General features: G+C 42.9%; 1 protein-coding gene across 3 annotated transcripts in view; it reads left to right on the top strand.

Moving 5' to 3' along the window:
- The window catches only part of LOC137347745 (syntaxin-binding protein 1), a 106,315-nt gene that overhangs the window by 74,413 nt on the left and 14,115 nt on the right, over window positions 1-17,787 (top strand). For all 3 annotated transcript variants that reach the window (XM_068012648.1, XM_068012647.1, XM_068012645.1), the window contains 7 exons: window positions 5,309-5,439; window positions 7,240-7,347; window positions 10,106-10,166; window positions 11,436-11,501; window positions 11,695-11,775; window positions 15,722-15,860; window positions 17,127-17,236. In XM_068012648.1, the coding sequence (XP_067868749.1) occupies window positions 5,309-5,439; window positions 7,240-7,347; window positions 10,106-10,166; window positions 11,436-11,501; window positions 11,695-11,775; window positions 15,722-15,860; window positions 17,127-17,236 (696 nt within the window). The remainder of the gene's footprint in view (window positions 1-5,308; window positions 5,440-7,239; window positions 7,348-10,105; window positions 10,167-11,435; window positions 11,502-11,694; window positions 11,776-15,721; window positions 15,861-17,126; window positions 17,237-17,787) is intronic.

Genomic DNA, 17,787 nt, shown 5'->3' with positions numbered 1-17,787 from the left:
AATCAGGTAATTAACTGGGCAGCAGCGGGCCTTCCCCGGAATTAAAGGCCCTGGGGACAGAAATCACACCTGCTGAGAGCTGTTGGTCAATTTGAGGCCAGCAGCTCTTTTACTGAGCAGCATCACCGTCGAGGCGGTGGCTACTGCCGGTCAGGCACCCACCTGAGGCCCAGGATCATTGATGGACTCAGACCACAGGTGAGTGATGGCAAGAGGGTTTCGCGGGGTGGGGTCACGAAGGAGTGGGGTGTAGGGGGGTCAGCAGCAAGGGCAGGTGGTGTGGCTCTCACCCCCACCCTCCGACCATCCCAACCTTCCGGATGCTGTGTGCTTTTGAACGAGGGACCTCCCCCCACTGGAAGCCAGCAAGCAACCCACAGAGGTTCCCTGCATGGCGACTGGCAACCCCACCAGCCCCCTCTCCGCCACTGGGCTAATATTGGCAGCTGTGGGAAGAGGCCCCTATTTGGGCATTAACTGCCCACTTAAGGGCCTCAGCTGGTGGCGGGGCGTGAAGGCCGTCCATGAGCCTTCCCAACACTGACTTAATCGGGGTGCAGGCGGGAAGGTAGCGGGTCCCCACCCACCACCATCCCACCTGATTAATTGTCCACCTCCAAACTTGCCATGGGGGAGAGCGCAAAATACTGCTTAATATCTCTGAACTTGGTTAAAATTATCAGCAGTTGCAGGTTTGATCCTAGCTGGCACACTTCACTCCTACTCACTTTCCTAAGTACACATGAATCCACAAAAAACGTATAAGGTGAGCTTCACTCCATTAAGGAAAGAGTAAGCAGAAGGCAGATTAATGCCTTTAGAAGCTGTGGAAGAGCTCATCAAAGAGATAAGCAAATCTCATCAGAACCATTTGCCTTAACGTAGATTTACAAGGGTATTTACAGATCGAAAGCTTTAAAATTATTTTGAAACAATTTGCAGAACCTTCCCTATCATTGATTTGTGTGTCTTGATTATATTGTTAGCTATTGTTTATTAGATGGAACAGAAAATGTCCCACACTGTAGGGAAATAATTTAATGTGAAGTACTTGACCATTTAGACTTAGCAGTGACAGATAAAGAAACTTTGACAGTAAGAGACCAAGAGCTTCTAAAAGCTAGAGAAATTGAGCTTATTTTTGAATGAAGTGTCAAATTGAACAGGCTATTTATTACAGACGGGTTGAAGTTACTGGATAAAAAGTTGTGACGTTGATATGACTGGTCCTACAGTAGGGCATGGATCTTTTATTTTTGTCTCCATTGCACAAGAGATCAAGAGTAATTTAGACGTTTTATTGCTGTTGCTTTTACAGTTTAGTGAGTATTTTTAAAATTAGTTGTATTCATAAATTGGGATTACTATTGGCATAGTAACATTGAAGCAGTAATACAGCTCTGATGAAGTTACACCTATCTGGCTTTTTTATGCCTGTATTAAATGGTGGTGTCTAACGTATTGCGAGGCAGTAGCGATAAGGCAGTAAGCTCTGAAGTTCTGTGGTTGCTACGTCTGTGGCTACTCACTGAGGTAACAACATACAGAACAGCAGGATGCGTGGTCACACACTCAACTGCAAACATGTAACTTTCCTTATTTCAGCTCGGTTGACAGGTCAGCTACCTTCTCTGCAGAGAGGAGGAAGGAAAACAGGTGGCGAAGCCATCTAGTGATGCTTCTTCTAAACTCCACACATTTGGGATTGCAGGAGTTCTAAAAATATAGCTCACTGTCTTTCCTTTTAATCAGGGAATGATATAAGTTGCTTCAGAGGACCTGACAGAACCAAATAGAATAGGAAAAAACAGTTCCATTAAATCTTCCATATTGTTCAATATTTATTGGATCATAAGAACATAAGAAATAGGAGCAGGAGTAGGCCATTCAGCCCTTAGAGCATGCTCCACCATTCAGTGAGTTCATGGCTGATCTACTTCAACACCATTTTCCTACATTATCCCCATATCCCTTGATTTTTTTAATATGTAGAAATCGAATGATCTCAGTCTTGAACGTACTCAACGACTGTCTCCACAGCCCTCTGGGGCAGAGAATTACAAAGATTCACCACCTTCTGAGTGCAGAATTTCCTTCTCATTTCAGTCCTAAATGGCTTGCCCCTTATTCTGTGTCTGTTTCCCCGGGTTCTAGACTTCCCAGCCAAGGGAAACATCCTTCCCTGTGGAGCCCTGTAAGAATTTTGTATGTTTGAATGAGATCACCTCTCCTTCTTCTAAACTCCAGAGAATAAAGGCCCAGTCTATTTAATCTTTCCTCATAGCGTTACAAAATTATTTTAAATTTTTTTGAGAACTTGTATTAAAACTGAAAAGATTCCATGGATGTGTTTTTTTTTTACCAAGTTCATTGACAGGACAAGATGTTGTTTGAAAGCTGAAGGTCACCTGTGATTGGGGCTTAGAAAACAGCAGAACCCTTGGTGACCTGGAAAAAAAAATGGTTACAGAGAAGCCACATGTCAAGGTTTATGGAGGTCAGAAGGTCGACTCACTGTTTGGGGTTTGAACATTGTTTTCAGTTTTAGTGGTTGTGTTATGAACTGTTTGAAGACAGTTGGTGTTTTCCTGCCAAGGAGAAAGAAACCATCCGTCTCACCTCCTTCTCTACCTTTTTGAAGAAATCCTGTGAAGATCCAGAGTGGAAGAAAAATCCCTGGTATGGGTATAGCTCCTGAGGAGCTGGAAAAAAATCCTGCGATTCAATTGTGTGCTAGCGGAAAAGCCTTGATGCCACATTTCTCCTAGAAAGCCTACTAGACTAATTCCTGACATCTCCATAAAGGGCTGCTTCTGAAACGATCCCAGTGACCCGTCTTCGTATACCCAGATGCCAGAGCAAAAAAGGGAAAACTCACTTCTTTATTTTTCTTTCTTTCATTTTTCATCAAGAATTAGCAAGTTTTTTTTGTCTTTTTTTTGTAACAGACCTCTGCAGAGTGAATTTATATATTTTTTCCAGTGTGTGTGTGTGTGTGTGTGTGTGTGTAACTGGGAAATTTTTAAAAAGGGAACTTTCATATTTTTTAATCGGTCTGTTAATGCTTTACGTCATTACTGATTAAGTCTTGTTTTATAATAAACTGATAATTTTGTTGTTTATTAATGAAACCTGGTTGGTGTATTTTGCTGTGGGATAAAAAAAAATATGATTGGCTGTATCGGTAACCGGATAAACAGTTAAATAGATGTTGTGACCTGTGGAGAAGTGGAACTAGAAAAGACAGTGCACTCCTCCCACCTCGGTCATAACAATAGGATAATCCCTCCATCCCAGGAATTAGCTTGGTGAACCTTCATGTTAACTATTAAGGATAGGCAAGAAAGGTGGTTCAGTGAAAACAGAATTGATCGAAATGTGAAAACAGGGCAGACACTTGGAATTAGAACAACTGCACATGTGGAAAATGAACACCAGCAGACTGGTTGGGCCAAATGGCCTGATTTGTCTTGTAATTTCTAAGTAGTCAATCAGTAAGGTTCTACAGTATTATAGATCTTATTTTTCATTGGCACTAGTAGCATTTTTAATATAGGATCTTAAAAGTCGAGATGTAATGGGAAGCCTATATAAACTTTAGTACTACTAGTTTCTTAGTCTTGTAACTTCTAACAAAAATCAAGTTTCCAAACCTCCGCCCCTTTATCACAACTCATGCTCCTTACATCTGAGAGTACTTGCAAGTAACGTCAATGAATTGAACCTCAAAAACAGTGTTTGAAATAACATGAATCTTAAAACATTTCAGTACAAAAATAGTAAACTTATGTGCGCATTTATATCCTGGCAAACGTTTTACATACAAATTGTATTTGAAAATTGAATTTCCCTTAAACTGTTGGAACTAAACTATTTCAAAAAGTGAGCTGACTGAAATTATATAAATCAAATAAATGTCTAGTGGGCTGGATTTTACCACACCCACGATGTCGAGCTCTGTGGCGGTGGTGGGGGAGGGGTATGGAATATGGGTCCAGCAACAGCCTGCCACAGAGGCCGATGCTGGGAGGACCCGGCCTGATTCTCCAGGCGTTGGCGAGGCTCTGTGGCGGCCACCCCGCCACTGGGCGACAGGAACTGAATCTAAATATTTACATGAGTGACTTGAATAAATTTTAATAAACTTACCTGAAATCTTCCGGGCCCACCGCGATCTTTGGGGCGGCGGCTGTCACTCCTGCACCTTTAATTCCCCGTCCGGGGAAAGCCAGCATGACACTGGTGGCAAGAGGGGAGGAGTTGAGATTTTCAGTGCAGAGGGGATGGGTCAAATAAATGTAATGGGTGTGGGGGATGGTGGGAAGGGGTGAACTTTAAACTTTGTGCAGTCGGGGGGGTGGTTGTCAGATTTGGAAGGTAAGTGTTTTGGGGGAGGAAAGTGCAAATAGTTAATGTAATTGTTATTGCAGGGTGGGAAAGGGGCATTAGAAATGTTTTGCAAACATTTTGGGTGGATACTGCTTTAAAAATTCAAATTGACTGGCTGGGCTGGCTGCCCTTTAAAAATGGCACCAGCGCCTGCGCACAGGCAGCTAACGCCATGGCTGGGGACGGAGAGCCCCATGATTGGTGTGGTGCGGGCCGCCCCGACTATTTAAATGAGCCACCACACTGGAGATCGCGACAGCTCTTTGGCTTGTGGGCCACCATTTCTGAGCTCGCCGCCAAGACCGGCAGCAGGCTCTTAAAATGCAGCCCAGTATGTGTAAACCTTAGTCTAGCATCAAGTGCAAATTGATGGACCAATTACGATCAACTCTGGACCTGTTTTTTCAGGACTCCTGAACTGGCGAATATGGGTTGCAAGTAAGCTACATACAATTTTTACTAAGTCCAGCTCCATTTCCACCCCATCCCCATTCTGCTATTTTCTTATCACACCAATACTTCAAGAGGGAGGATGAAAGGATCAAGTATGGCGAGTACACAAACTGAACTGAACATAAGTAATGTTTTTGAACTTTTTTTATTTTACATTTTTTTTTAAATCAGGTTACTCGTTCAATAGGGTTCTCTCAAATAGACAGCAGGATGCTGAGTAGGGACAACAAAAGTCCATGTATTGGACGGCAATGAAAATCTGGAGCTAGTTACCTTTCGAACTATCTTTTCTATGTCACATAATAAGATCTGTAAATGTTTTACAGAAATGATAGCATGTCAATGAATGTTGAATTGAAGGACTACTGTTCCAAGATGTATTTAAATTAATAAGCTGGTATCATTATTATATAAGATGCAACGAGCTTGTGGTTATCCTTCTTATAATTGGAATCTCTGATTTCAGGGCCCCGACAAAGCCCGCTCACAGCTATTGATAGTTGACCGTGGATTTGACCCAGTATCTCCTGTACTACATGAATTGACCTTCCAGGCCATGACCTATGACTTGCTGCCTGTTGAAAATGATGTTTACAAGTGAGAGGCACCTTATTTTCTACTTTTTCATTTATCTGTGTTCTTTATCATTGTCAGGATAAGAGTTTTTGGGTCATACCAACAATTACCTTTAGAAAAATGACCCCAGGTGCAGGGTAATGTTTACCTCTGCATGTCTGACTTACATCAGGTTGTATTTTCCTTTTTTACTTAGCATGTGATCCTCCACACCACATAAGAATTGAATATTTCTTTTAAAAATAATCAGACATTGGAATATGCATTTCAACCTTCAGGATTCAATTTTCAACACTATGTGCATCCAGGTCAGAACTCTCCTTCAACAGGGTAGTTTAACCTTATAAGATCAACTTCCACTCTACTGATTGAATACCTCCATTTTGTCTTCTTTTATTGGATGAGATTGCCAAATTTCATTCAGTTTTGCACTTTGGATCCACATCCACCTAGAATTGAGTTGAAACTATCCAAACTCACTTTAAGATGCAAAAAAAGAGAGCTTTCATTGCAATCTGGCTTGGATTCAAAACTAATTCAGATAGGACAGTTCCTCCCACCATTGCACCACCCAATTTTCACAATAGAATCTTGTCCAATTTTCCTGTTTGCTGTGGTAGGTTCAGCTGAAAGGACAATGAAAAACTATCAGACACATTAATATTTTCTAAGCATTAATATTTTTGGGCGGCACAGTGGCGCAGTGGTTAGCTCCGCAGCCTCACAGCTCCAGCGACCCGGGTTCAATTCTGGGTACTGCCTGTGTGGAGTTTGCAAGTTCTCCCTGTGTCTGCGTGGGTTTCCTCCGGGTGCTCCGGTTTCCTCCCACATGCCAAAGACTTGCTGGTTGATAGGTTAATTGGCCATTATAAATTGCCCCTAGTACAGGTAGGTGGTAGGGGAATCTAGGGACAGGTGGGGATGTGGTAGGAATATGGAATGAGTGTAGGATTAGTATAAATGGGTGGTTGATGGTCGGCACAGACTTGGTGGGCCGAAGGGCCTGTTTCAGTGCTGTATATCTAAACTAAACTAAACTAAACTAAACATACTTGTTCTGCTTTAATGCACAAGTAGTTTGCATAATATTATTTTTGACACAACAATGCACCTTGTATTTTATATTCTGGTGCCCTGCACACTTCATTACAGCACCTGAGGCATCCAGGTACTGGGATATTTGTCCAAAAAGTGAAGTCTAAACAGTCAAGACCAAGGTCATGGAACTGATGCTGAGGCTGTTATGTTCCAGCATTGTTTGCAAATTAGAGAAGTTCTCAATGATAACATTGAGCAATTGCCATGGCAGCTGGTGAACTGCAGAATATTTCATTATTGTTTTGCAGTTTATCTTTTTAAAAAAAAAATTCCATTGGAGGTGGTCTTGTATGTGACGAGGTTAATGTGCTGGCCCACAAAGTGGTAGGATGTAGATTTGGTCATGATCCACTGAGTTCCCATTGACAGCAGTGCCTGGGAGTAGGGAACATGAAGCAGAGACCAGTTGCCTCCCCACAAGGTAGGTGAAGAAATATTACAAATCAAAGGGAGGATTGCTTTCAGTCTGCTTCTGTGCACAACCCTGTGGGCAACTTCAGGACATGGGAGCAGATGATTTACCCAAGCTTTTGGCCAGGCATAGCAGAAAGACTCAAGCAGGGACGGTGGGTGGGGCCAGAGTATAAGTAGACCCAGGAAGAACCATTTAGGTTCCAAAGTACCATTGATGAAACTGGAAGTCATTTAATTTGTCCTGATTTTCTACTTAGGTTGATCTGTTTTTTTTTCTCCTTCCTCCCCCCCCCCCCCCCCTCCCCCCAGGTACGAAACAAGTGGAATTGGAGAAAATCGGGTCAAGGAGGTCCTTTTGGATGAGGATGATGACCTCTGGATTACCCTGCGTCACAAGCACATTGCAGAAGTGTCTCAGTATGTCCCAGTCGTTTTTCCGCTTTTCTGCATCAGTTGTAGAGCATTCATTTTAGAATTGCTTTGTGACCAAGAGGGAAAAAGGCTGTTGTCTTTTAGGGAAGGAAATCTGCCATCCTTACCTAGTCTGTCCTACATGTGACTCCAGACCCATAGCAATCTGGTTGACTCCTAATTGCCCTCTGAAATGGCCTGGCAAGCCACTCAGTTATCAAAGGCAGTTAGGAATGGGCAACAGATGCTGGCCTTGCCAGCTATGCCCACAGCCCATGCAAGAATAAAAGAAATCTACTGCCCTTTCTAACCACTTTTGGAGAGGTTGAGCTGATTATATTTTCATGTGTAATTGTGTTCATGAAGGATTGTTTTAAACTTCTCAGTAAAGCAATAGAAGTCACTACATTAGCATCTCCTACTGTTTGTAGGCCATCGATACGAAAACTGGCTGGAATTTTACATTGGGTGGGACTGGCCAAAAATCGGGGGCGAGCCTGTCTTTGCAGGCCTGGGAGCCACGCTTGGATTTTACACTCCCCAGGCCCTTAATTGGCCTTTGGCAGGACCTCCACCCCTCTGAGGCAAGAAGTCCCACCTCCAAGATCTGCCAACGAATCAGCGGGCTGGCAGTCACAGCAGCACCACCGACAACGGTGGCCACTGCTGGGACTGCACCCAGCTTCAGCAGCAAGAGGGTTGCCGGCCCGGAAACATGGTTAGAGTCTGGGGCCTCGCCGGGGACAATTGGCCGGACCACGGTGAGGCAAGGGGGGTTGGTTGGAGTGGGGGGGAAATGCTGTGTAGTGGGGGCGATTGGGCCATGGTGGGGGGGACCTCTCCATGGGGCACAGGGTGCCTGATTAGGAAGGCACTCCCCAGCCCACAAGGAGGCCCCCAGGCTTTACCTGGGGGACCTCAGTTGGCGACCGGTGGCTTGTAAAATACCAGTGGTGGTGGTGGGAGGCCCTTAAGTGGCAGTTAATTGGCTACTGAAGGGCCTTGCTATGGTCACCTCTTGTAAATTAGCAGCAGGGGCGGGAATGCATTGGGAATGTCACCCCTTGCCTCCCATTCCATTTTACGAGCCCCCGCCACCAGCCCACTCCTGCGGGGAAGGGGGGGTGTAAAATTCTGGCCACTGTTTCTTAAATGGACTATAATGGAAAATCTGCATATCTTCAGACGGGTGCTATAATTTACAAAACTTTGGGGGAGAGCTGTTTACTTTGCATTGAAACTTCAGACTGCTTTACTCCCAAGCCAATTGTTGAAATAATAAAAGCAAATTACTGCAGATGCCGGAAATCTGAAATAGAATCAAGAAATGCTGGAAATGCTCAGCAGGTCTGGCAGCATCTGTGGAGAGAGAAGCAGAGTTAACGTTTCAGGTCAGTGACCCTTCATCAGAACTGACCTGAAACGTTAACTCTCCTTCTCTCTCCACAGATGCTGCCAGACCCGTTGAGTATTTCCAGCAATTCTAGTTAAAAGAATAAACTCATTTGCAGCAGTGGATTTTAAAACTTTCCTGTGTAGGGTAATCCTCTGCAAGTACCGACTTACTTCTGTCATTAGCCCTGTCCCAATTCTAAAAAACTGTGTCAGCCACTAGAGGAAAAAAGTACTCCATTGCAAAAAGAACATTTATTTTTAAATTATAACAGAAGTGTACAAACATTGAAGTTGAATAATGTATGCATTTAAGTGAAAGATAGATAGACAGGTTATGCCAGGTTGTAGTTGGACAAACATTTAATGACATTCTGAGGAACCCCTAAGGTCTGCTTACCTCAGTTTGAAAACTATGACATACATTGTAGTCACTTACTGGAGCAGACGTCATTTCTCTTGCTAATAATACATGACAGCACACACTGCAAGTGCTGTGACTCCCAGGCATCCTACGAGGACAGCAGGCTGGGGTGAGTGATCAAGTAAATTAGAATATACATTTGGATTTCATTCTACCACTCTACTTCTACCAGAATCCTAATAGATTCAGTTTTCTGCTCATTGCTGTTATTTTTCTAAGACATCTTCAAGTCTTCTGAGCTACAGCATCCATCTTGAGAATTCAGAAGCTGCATTTATTTTGAATTACCTTGTGTTGTGTTTTCCAATATCTGAATTATTCCAAATTACACTAAGTTAGGGATCATGTGCTGGTCATCTTTGCCTCTAGTGCAGGTTGTCCTGATCACATGCAACGCACATCATAAGCAAATTTGGGCGAATCTGGAGTTAGTCATCCCCAGTGGATCTCCATTGAGTCTATTCTGATGCAATATGCATTACAAAGAGCCAGAGAGGAATATCACAGGATACATTTGCTGAGGCCTCATGCTTGGTCTGTAGCCTTAGAGAAATTATCCTTATGGTCTGGCAGTTGAGTTCATTTAGATCACAAGTGCAGAGCTCATAATTGCCTTGAATTCATAGGTTCTGCTTCTTATAATCCTGTAGTTAAGTCTAAGGGACTTTCTCACGATGGAGAATGGGGGCTGTGCACTGGAAATCGGGAAGTGCCATCTTAGGAACTAAACTATTTAAGGCAGCATCCGGGTTTGAGCAGATAATGTTAAATATGCTTCATAATCAAATGGCTAGATAGCCAATGTTCAATTTGAGCCCATGAGCTCAAAATATGGTTTCCTGAACTAGGTAGTCAAAACAAAAGTCTCCATTCTGTAAAGCACATCAACCCATCAGATTGTGTAAATATCCATTTGAAATGCAACTAAACAAAGATTTTTCTTTCCAGGGAAGTGACACGGTCCTTGAAAGATTTCTCCTCGAGCAAGAGAATGGCAACTGGCGAGAAGGTTTGTGGAGACAATTTTGATATCTCTATGTGTTGATTATCATTTATTTTATTATTAATTTCCTCCCTTTTCCTCCTCTCCTGAAACTTATTCAGATATAAAACCATCAGCTCTCTGGTACCTTGTCAAAGCGGCTATCCTTCATGTGCAAACATGACCAAACCTAACCCTGTCCTCAACCAACATCTACACTAAACCTTGCAGCAGAATGCAATGGATAATGATCATGAATGGGAACTTTGGCTGATTCTTTTCCTTCACTAGCTCAGAGGCACCAACTTCATTTATAAACATCCAAACGTACTGCCCTGGCTGAGATCAGCTTGATAAGGATTGAAAGCGAATACCTTCTGGCCTATCTGTCTCAATTATACACTGCGCAAGGTATTCATCCACAAAGCTATCAAGGAAACCCAGCTTCCATTCGTATTGAGTGAATTAATACAGATTGATCAGTGAAATCTCACACAGCTTCGCCTTATGACATGGGAACTAAAGTCCAGTTAAAATTTAAGTGCGTAGTGACTGATGAATGTCCAGATAGTCAGATATTTGGTTCCCAGGTAGCTGTCTCAGAGGGATCTTGTAGGTGTGTGCAAGATAATTAATGGATTGAGAACTTAACCTGAAATCCTGTTTTCAGATTTGGCAGGGCAGCTGAGGGAACAAAGTTTGAGGGGTGTGGACACCAAATTTAGGAAAGATATTAAGAAGTGTCTCTCAACTTAGATAGTAATGAACAGCTGATTGCCTAGATCAGTTATTCATGCCAGGATATTTTTAGGAGTTCTTAAATGGAACAGAATAATAGCTGCAGACCCACCAATACATTAGTAAACCTCATTGGAACACATGCAGTGCTTGTTTCTATTTGAACTACATCAAGGCAGACCCCAAGAAACCTTCTCAAAATGTGTTTTTATTATGTGTTTGTCTCACATCTGCTTCCTTGAAGTAGTACTCCGGAACATTTTGATTACTGAGTTTCCAAACATGTTGTTGAGAAAGTCATTGTAGAGTTTCAATCTCAAATATTCCTGCAATCCAATCCACTTGTACAGATATTGTTTATATACGCTTTGCGTGTATACGTGCACACACACACACACACACACGTGTTTATTTTGTTGTGTGTGTTTTTCATGGAGTGGTATGGGAAGGGTAAAGGAAAGTCTGTTAACTATGTCAACAGTTGAGTTGTGAAGCAGCGACATCTGTGTCATCCATTATCAGTGTAATAAAAGTAATTACATTTTGTCCTCATTATAGACAACCATGAGGGACCTGTCTCAGATGCTGAAGAAGATGCCCCAGTATCAGAAGGAACTAAGCAAGGTATTGCCAGTTTCAAAAATGAAATTTATAAAATAACAGTGCAACTGGACTGAATTTCCTTATCCAACAGCTCACTGGCTAATGATAAAATTATATCCATAATAGTGCAAGGAAATATCACCATAAATGTAAACCAATATAGGGTTTATGAATTTCTTTTAAGTCTTGGTTCATTTCCATTTTTGTTTTGCAGTACTCCACCCATCTTCATCTTGCTGAGGATTGTATGAAACACTATCAGGGCACTGTGGATAAGCTGTGCCGAGTTGAACAGGTGAGATGTAAAAACCACTGGGGACTGCAGACCCATGACTGAACCGCATTGATTAAGACGTGATTCAGAGTTTCCCACCAGCCTCACAGATGAATTGGGGGGGGATGGCGGGGGAGAGACCTTTAATGGCTGGCCTCCTGTTTCTTAACTGAAAGCTGAGTGTTCCTCTGGGTCCTGCTAAAACTACTGATGACCCTTTCTCGTTAACCTGGGCATCCTCTCCCCAAAATCCCCTCACCCCTCCCTAACTGGCCTTATCTGCCATCCTGCTGTTTGCAATTGTGGGATTTTTTTTCCTTTCATGAAACCAGTGAATACAGAACATATGGTGCCCGCAGCTCACCAAGAAAATGGAGGCAATTTTATCAACTCCCCCAGTGGGAAACACACGAAATTGGGTGGAACATCCGTTGTACTCTCCATCCAATATTACTCTCCATGACTCCAGTGCAGAGTAAAATGGGGAGGGGTGTAAAAGCAGCATTTCACTAGATGCTGTCAGTTTCTCACCAACCGAGTTAGCTGAAAGTTGTCCCCCCCAGTGTTACTAAGACTCAAACCTGAAAGTGGCTTGGCGCGCCTGACTGCCACGTTGGGCACCGCTGATGCAGTGCCCATTTACCACCCAACCCAAAATCATCCCACTTCCATTGCAGGCTGTTGGTGGGTCTGCACATTGTTGTCATGAGCCACAGAATCAAGTTCTGTATCTTGAACCCTGCTTTTAAAATGAACATTCCTTCATGGGTGGTGCATGATATGGAGCTCCTTACTGTTCTCAGCTGCAATGAGGAAGTGCAAGGAGAGGTCAGAAGTTTTTCCACAGGGAGACAGAGAGAAGGAAACATACAAGAGCTCACTTCGGATCATCTGGCAGTGATCAGTCAAGACTGAGAGCTCATAACTTGCCCACTTGTTCAGTTTGAAAGAAATATGTTTCATGGGGGATACTTTAATGAGATTGACACTGTATCAAAAATAAATTAGACACACACATTAGACACTTAGAAGTATCAACATTTTGGGATGCGTTGGTGAATCTGCAGGATCCATTAGATCAGTTTCTGCAGCAGTGAGAATAGACTCCTCTTCATGTCTTTTACAGGAAGGAATGAAGCGATGTTATTTCCAAAAAACCTTTTATTTTTGGTGAAATATTTCACAGGACTATTACTGCATGTCTTTACATGGGAAGCATTAATGTTTTTGGGTCACAATGACATTGTCAAGGCAGCCAAATACAACAGGCATTTTTAAATTACAATAATTACACTACAATGTTTAAAATTCCAGTGTTCTCTATTACTAGGCTCAATGACTTCCCCATTGTGTCCCAGTGGCATACTAATTACACATCTTATTCTTCTCCTTCCACCACATCAATTTTCACACCTCATCTCCTAAAAACACTTCTTGACTTTGTGCAATAGTGTAAAATAGATGATAGCGGGTTGGCATTGACTTGAATGGAAATAAAAATCTGCAGAGAGGTACAATGGGCTGCCATCTCACTATCACTTGCTCCACACAACCACACTGCTGGTACTCATTCATACGAACATACAAATTAGGAGCTGGATTAGGCCACTCGGCCCCTCAAGCCTGCTCCGCCATTCAATAAGCTCATGGCTGAACTGAGTTTAGCAAATCATTTTTCATGTATGAATACACTCCACGTGATATCAAGAAATGGCTGAAGGCACTGGATACAGCAAAGGCTCTGGGCCATGACAACATCTCGGGTGTAGTACTGAAGGCATGTGCTTCACAACTAGCCTCACACCTAGCCAAGTGTTCCATTACAGCTACAACACTGGCATCTACCTGACAATGTGGAAACTTTCCCAGGTATGGCCCGTACACAAAAAGGACAAATCCAATCCAGCAATTAGAAACATAGAAACATAGAAAATAGGAGCAGGAGTAAGCCATTCGGCCCTTCAAACCTGCTCTGCCATTCATTATGATCATGACTGATCATCCAACTCAGTAACCTGTTCCCGCTTTCCCCGCATATGCACCCCATCAGTCTCTCAAACATCAGCAAAGTGATGGAAGGTGTTGTTGACAGTGCTATCAATCAGAACTTACTCAGCAACAACTTGCTCACCGATGCTCAGTTTGAGTTCAGCCAAGGCCACTCAGTTTCAGACTTTATGACAGACTTGGTCCCAAAAAGCTGAATTCCAGAGGTAAGGTGAGAGTGACTGCTCTTGACATCAAGGCAGCATTTGGCTGAGTGTGGCACCAAGGAGCCTGAACAAAATTGAAGTCAATGGGAATCAGGGTGAAAACATTCCACTGGTTGGAGTCACATGTAGTACAAAGGAACATGGCTGGTTGTTGAAGGCCCAGAACATCGCTGCAGGAGTTCCTCAGGGTAATGTAATCGGCACAACCATCTTCAGCTGCTTCATCAATGACTTCCATCCAGCATAAGGATGTTTGGGGATGTTCGATGATGATTCCACAGTGTTCAGTACCATTTGTAACTCTTCAGACCCGGAAGCAGAACATGCCCACATGCAGCAAGACTAGGACAACATTCAGGCTTGGGCTGATAAGTGGCAAGTAATGTAATTGCCACACAAGTGCCAGGCAATGACCATCTCCAACAAGAGAGAATCTAACTGTATTGCCTTGACTTTCAACGGCATTACCATCACCGTATCCCCCACCATCAACATCCTGGGGTTTACTATTGACCAGAAACTTAACTGGACCAACCATATAAATACTGTGGCTACAAGAGCAGATCAGAGGCTAGGAAGTTTGTGACCATTAACTCACCTCCTGACTCTCCAAAGTCTGTCCATCATCTACAAGGCACAAGTCAGGACTGTGGTGGAATACTCTCCACTTACCTGGATGGGTGCAGCTCCAACACACTCGAAGCTCAACACCATCCAGGACAAAGCAACCCACTTGACTAGCATTCTACCTACCGCCTTAAGCATTCACTCCCTCCATCACCAGCGCACAGTGGCAGCAGTGTGTACCATATACAAAATGCACTACAGCAACTCCCCAACGCTCCTTCAACAGCACCTTCCAAACCCACGCCTTTTACCACCCGGAAGAACAAAGGCAGTAGACACATGGGAACACCACCACCTACAAGTTCCTGTCCAAGCCACACCCCATCCTGACTTGGAACTATATCGCTGTTCCTACACTGTTGCTGGGTCAAAATCCTGGAACTCCCTCCCTAACAGCACTGTGGGTATATCGACACCACATGGATTGCAGCAGTTCAAGAAGGCAGCTCACCACCACCTTCTCAAGGGCAATTAGGGATGGGCAATAAATGCTGGTCTAGCCAGCGACACTCATATCCCAAGAATGAATTTAAAAAAAGACAGCGAGAATGTCAGCATGCAACAGAAGGTGCGAAAACCAAGCATTTTCCTGTCCCCATTAAACATCCATACATTTTCCAGCAGTGTTGAGTTGATAGTGATGGGTAGTCCTTCTAACAAAATTGTTAGGGATGGAAATTACCTAATGTAGTTCCACAAATCTTTATATTTGATTTTTAAGAAGAGTGTTGATGGTGAGAATTAAAGTTTCAAAAGTAACAATGTTAAGTTTCTATTTTCATTGCTGCAATTATTCTCAGTGCAATCTCAACTTAAATTGAGCAGCTAAACTGAAAAGCTTACTGCAATATTGACTGCTGCTGGTCACCGCTGCCTAATCTACTCAGGTACACACTTCTATGTCCTGTTCTTCCATTTAGTTACCCTATCTCAAGCCCAGCTGATAGATCACTCAAACTTTGCAGTTCAGTCAAAATTTACATCTGACAAGTGACCAGGGTACAGGCAGGTGAGAGAAACCTTCAGAGAACAATTGAAACCGTAGGTAGTTTACTAGATGTGAGTGAGTGGAGGCAAAGCTAGCAAAATGAAACATTCTAAAAATGTTGCAAATGTTAATATTTTAGGATTTGGCCATGGGGACTGATGCTGAGGGAGAGAAAATCAAGGATCCAATGCGAGCCATTGTTCCCATACTGCTGGACAACAATGTTTCCACTTACGATAAAATTCGCATCATCCTTCTCTACATCTTCCTTAAAAATGGTGAGTGAGAAAAGCTAACACCAGAGATGCAGCCTGTGAGGCTGAAGCTTTAAGGCTTGAGATTACTGCAAGCACTGTTTTCATCACAGGATAAAGTCAAAGCGTTACCCAGTACTTAAGGCTGCAACGCCACATAGCATGTGTTTCAATCGCTTTCTCTCAGGCTACTTGGTGAGATATCCTACAGCCCATTGAAAGAAGTGATCTGCTGACAGTGAGTAATCAAGCTCATTGGCAACACAGAAGGAAATGGCAAGGTTGGAATGAGTCATGAAAGATGTAATTTTGTCAATACATTTTTGGCAAAAGGTGATGGTACAAAACAAGTGAACCGATGGAGAAATTGAAATAACAAAGTTATCTTAATGTACAGCATAGAAGGGGGTAATTTTGACTTTGGATAATAGTGTAAAACAGGTGATATTGGATCAGCCGCCTGTGATACCTCTACTGAATCTCATTTTCACTGAAGTCGATGGAAATTAAAATGGAGAGATATGTATAACTGGTGGCTGATCTGATATCACCTGTATTACACGCTCATCCAAAGTCATTATTACTTCCAAGAGCTGAGAGAAGTACTCTATTACATTCATACCCGATGGAAGTACATACTGTACAGAACTCATATAATGTTCACGTGGGTGATATAAGCCTTGTTGCTGGATACAAGGGTATTAAAGGATATGGAGGAAAGGCATGGAATTGGAATTGAAAAGATAGGGCTGCCATAGCTAACATAATGGTAGACCGGGCTCAACGAGTCAAATGCCCTACTCACGTTCCAATGCGCCAGGTCTGCAGTGACTCGTTCCTCTGTATACATGTGCAGATTTGGGCACTCAGAAAGATGTTCTTAAATTATTTTTGCCTTTCCTCCCCTTTCAGAATCCTCCCTACACCACATACCTTTGTCTGGTAATGGGATGGGGACTATTCCTGGGGCTTCTGTTCCTAAGCTTTGAAGTTTGAGAAAATGCAAACATGACCGGGAATGATTGTGCTTTCCTTCGGGGATGCACCCGATTTCTACTTAGTATCTCTCTTCAGTGGCACAACTGACATTGGGGAATCAGCTGAACAAGGATCCCCCATTCCATGCAAATCCGATACTCCAAGTCTGAAATGTGCATGATTATTGGAGAGTTATATTAGCGTGGCAGAACTGGATCTAAAAGTTATACCAGCTCTGATGCTGGATTTTCTTTTGTAAAGGAATAAAAATTTCAAGTTCAACCCATCTCTTCCTTTCTGGTTCTAAATTAGGAATCACTGAGGAGAATCTGAACAAACTGATCCAGCATGCCCAGATCCCACCCGAGGACAGTGAGATCATTAACAACATGGCCCACCTGGGAATTCCCATCATCACAGACGTATGTTATTCTGTTTAATTAACATTGTTCAGCACACAGTTGGTGCAATCAGCTTGGAAACAATTTTCATTATCGCTCTGATCCCAACTTTTCTAGGACTTTGAATCCTAAAATTTGCAAGACTATTTGTGAATGATTAGCTTGTATCACATGTAATCTTCCATAAAGCTTAGTGTAAGAGATATTTATGATGATCCTCATTACACCAGCACGTAAGTTCCACAAGGAGTGCAATATCATGAAGATTTTCCCTGCTGAGAAAGCCAAAGAGTTGTCTCTTTCTAATTGCCTTGTGTTCCATTGTCTCCAAGATGTTGCATGCAGTTACACAACGGAGCACATATGCTTTGAGCACAAACCTAGCAATGGTGATGTGGTCCCAATGAGAAGCTAGATAAGGACATGGGGGAGAAAGGAGTAGGAGGATAGATTGATAGGGTGAGATGAAGTAAAGTGAGAGGAGGCGCATGTGGAGCATGAAAGGCCTAATGACCTGTTTCTGTGCTATAAAATTCTATCTAAGCCAGGAATAGGTTCAGAGGCCAATGCTA

The sequence above is a fragment of the Heterodontus francisci genome, chromosome 32, assembly GCF_036365525.1.
Source record: "Heterodontus francisci isolate sHetFra1 chromosome 32, sHetFra1.hap1, whole genome shotgun sequence".
Lineage (NCBI taxonomy): Eukaryota > Metazoa > Chordata > Chondrichthyes > Heterodontiformes > Heterodontidae > Heterodontus > Heterodontus francisci.
Note: the sequence above shows the minus strand (reverse complement) of the source record. Positions and strands in the feature narration are given on the sequence as shown.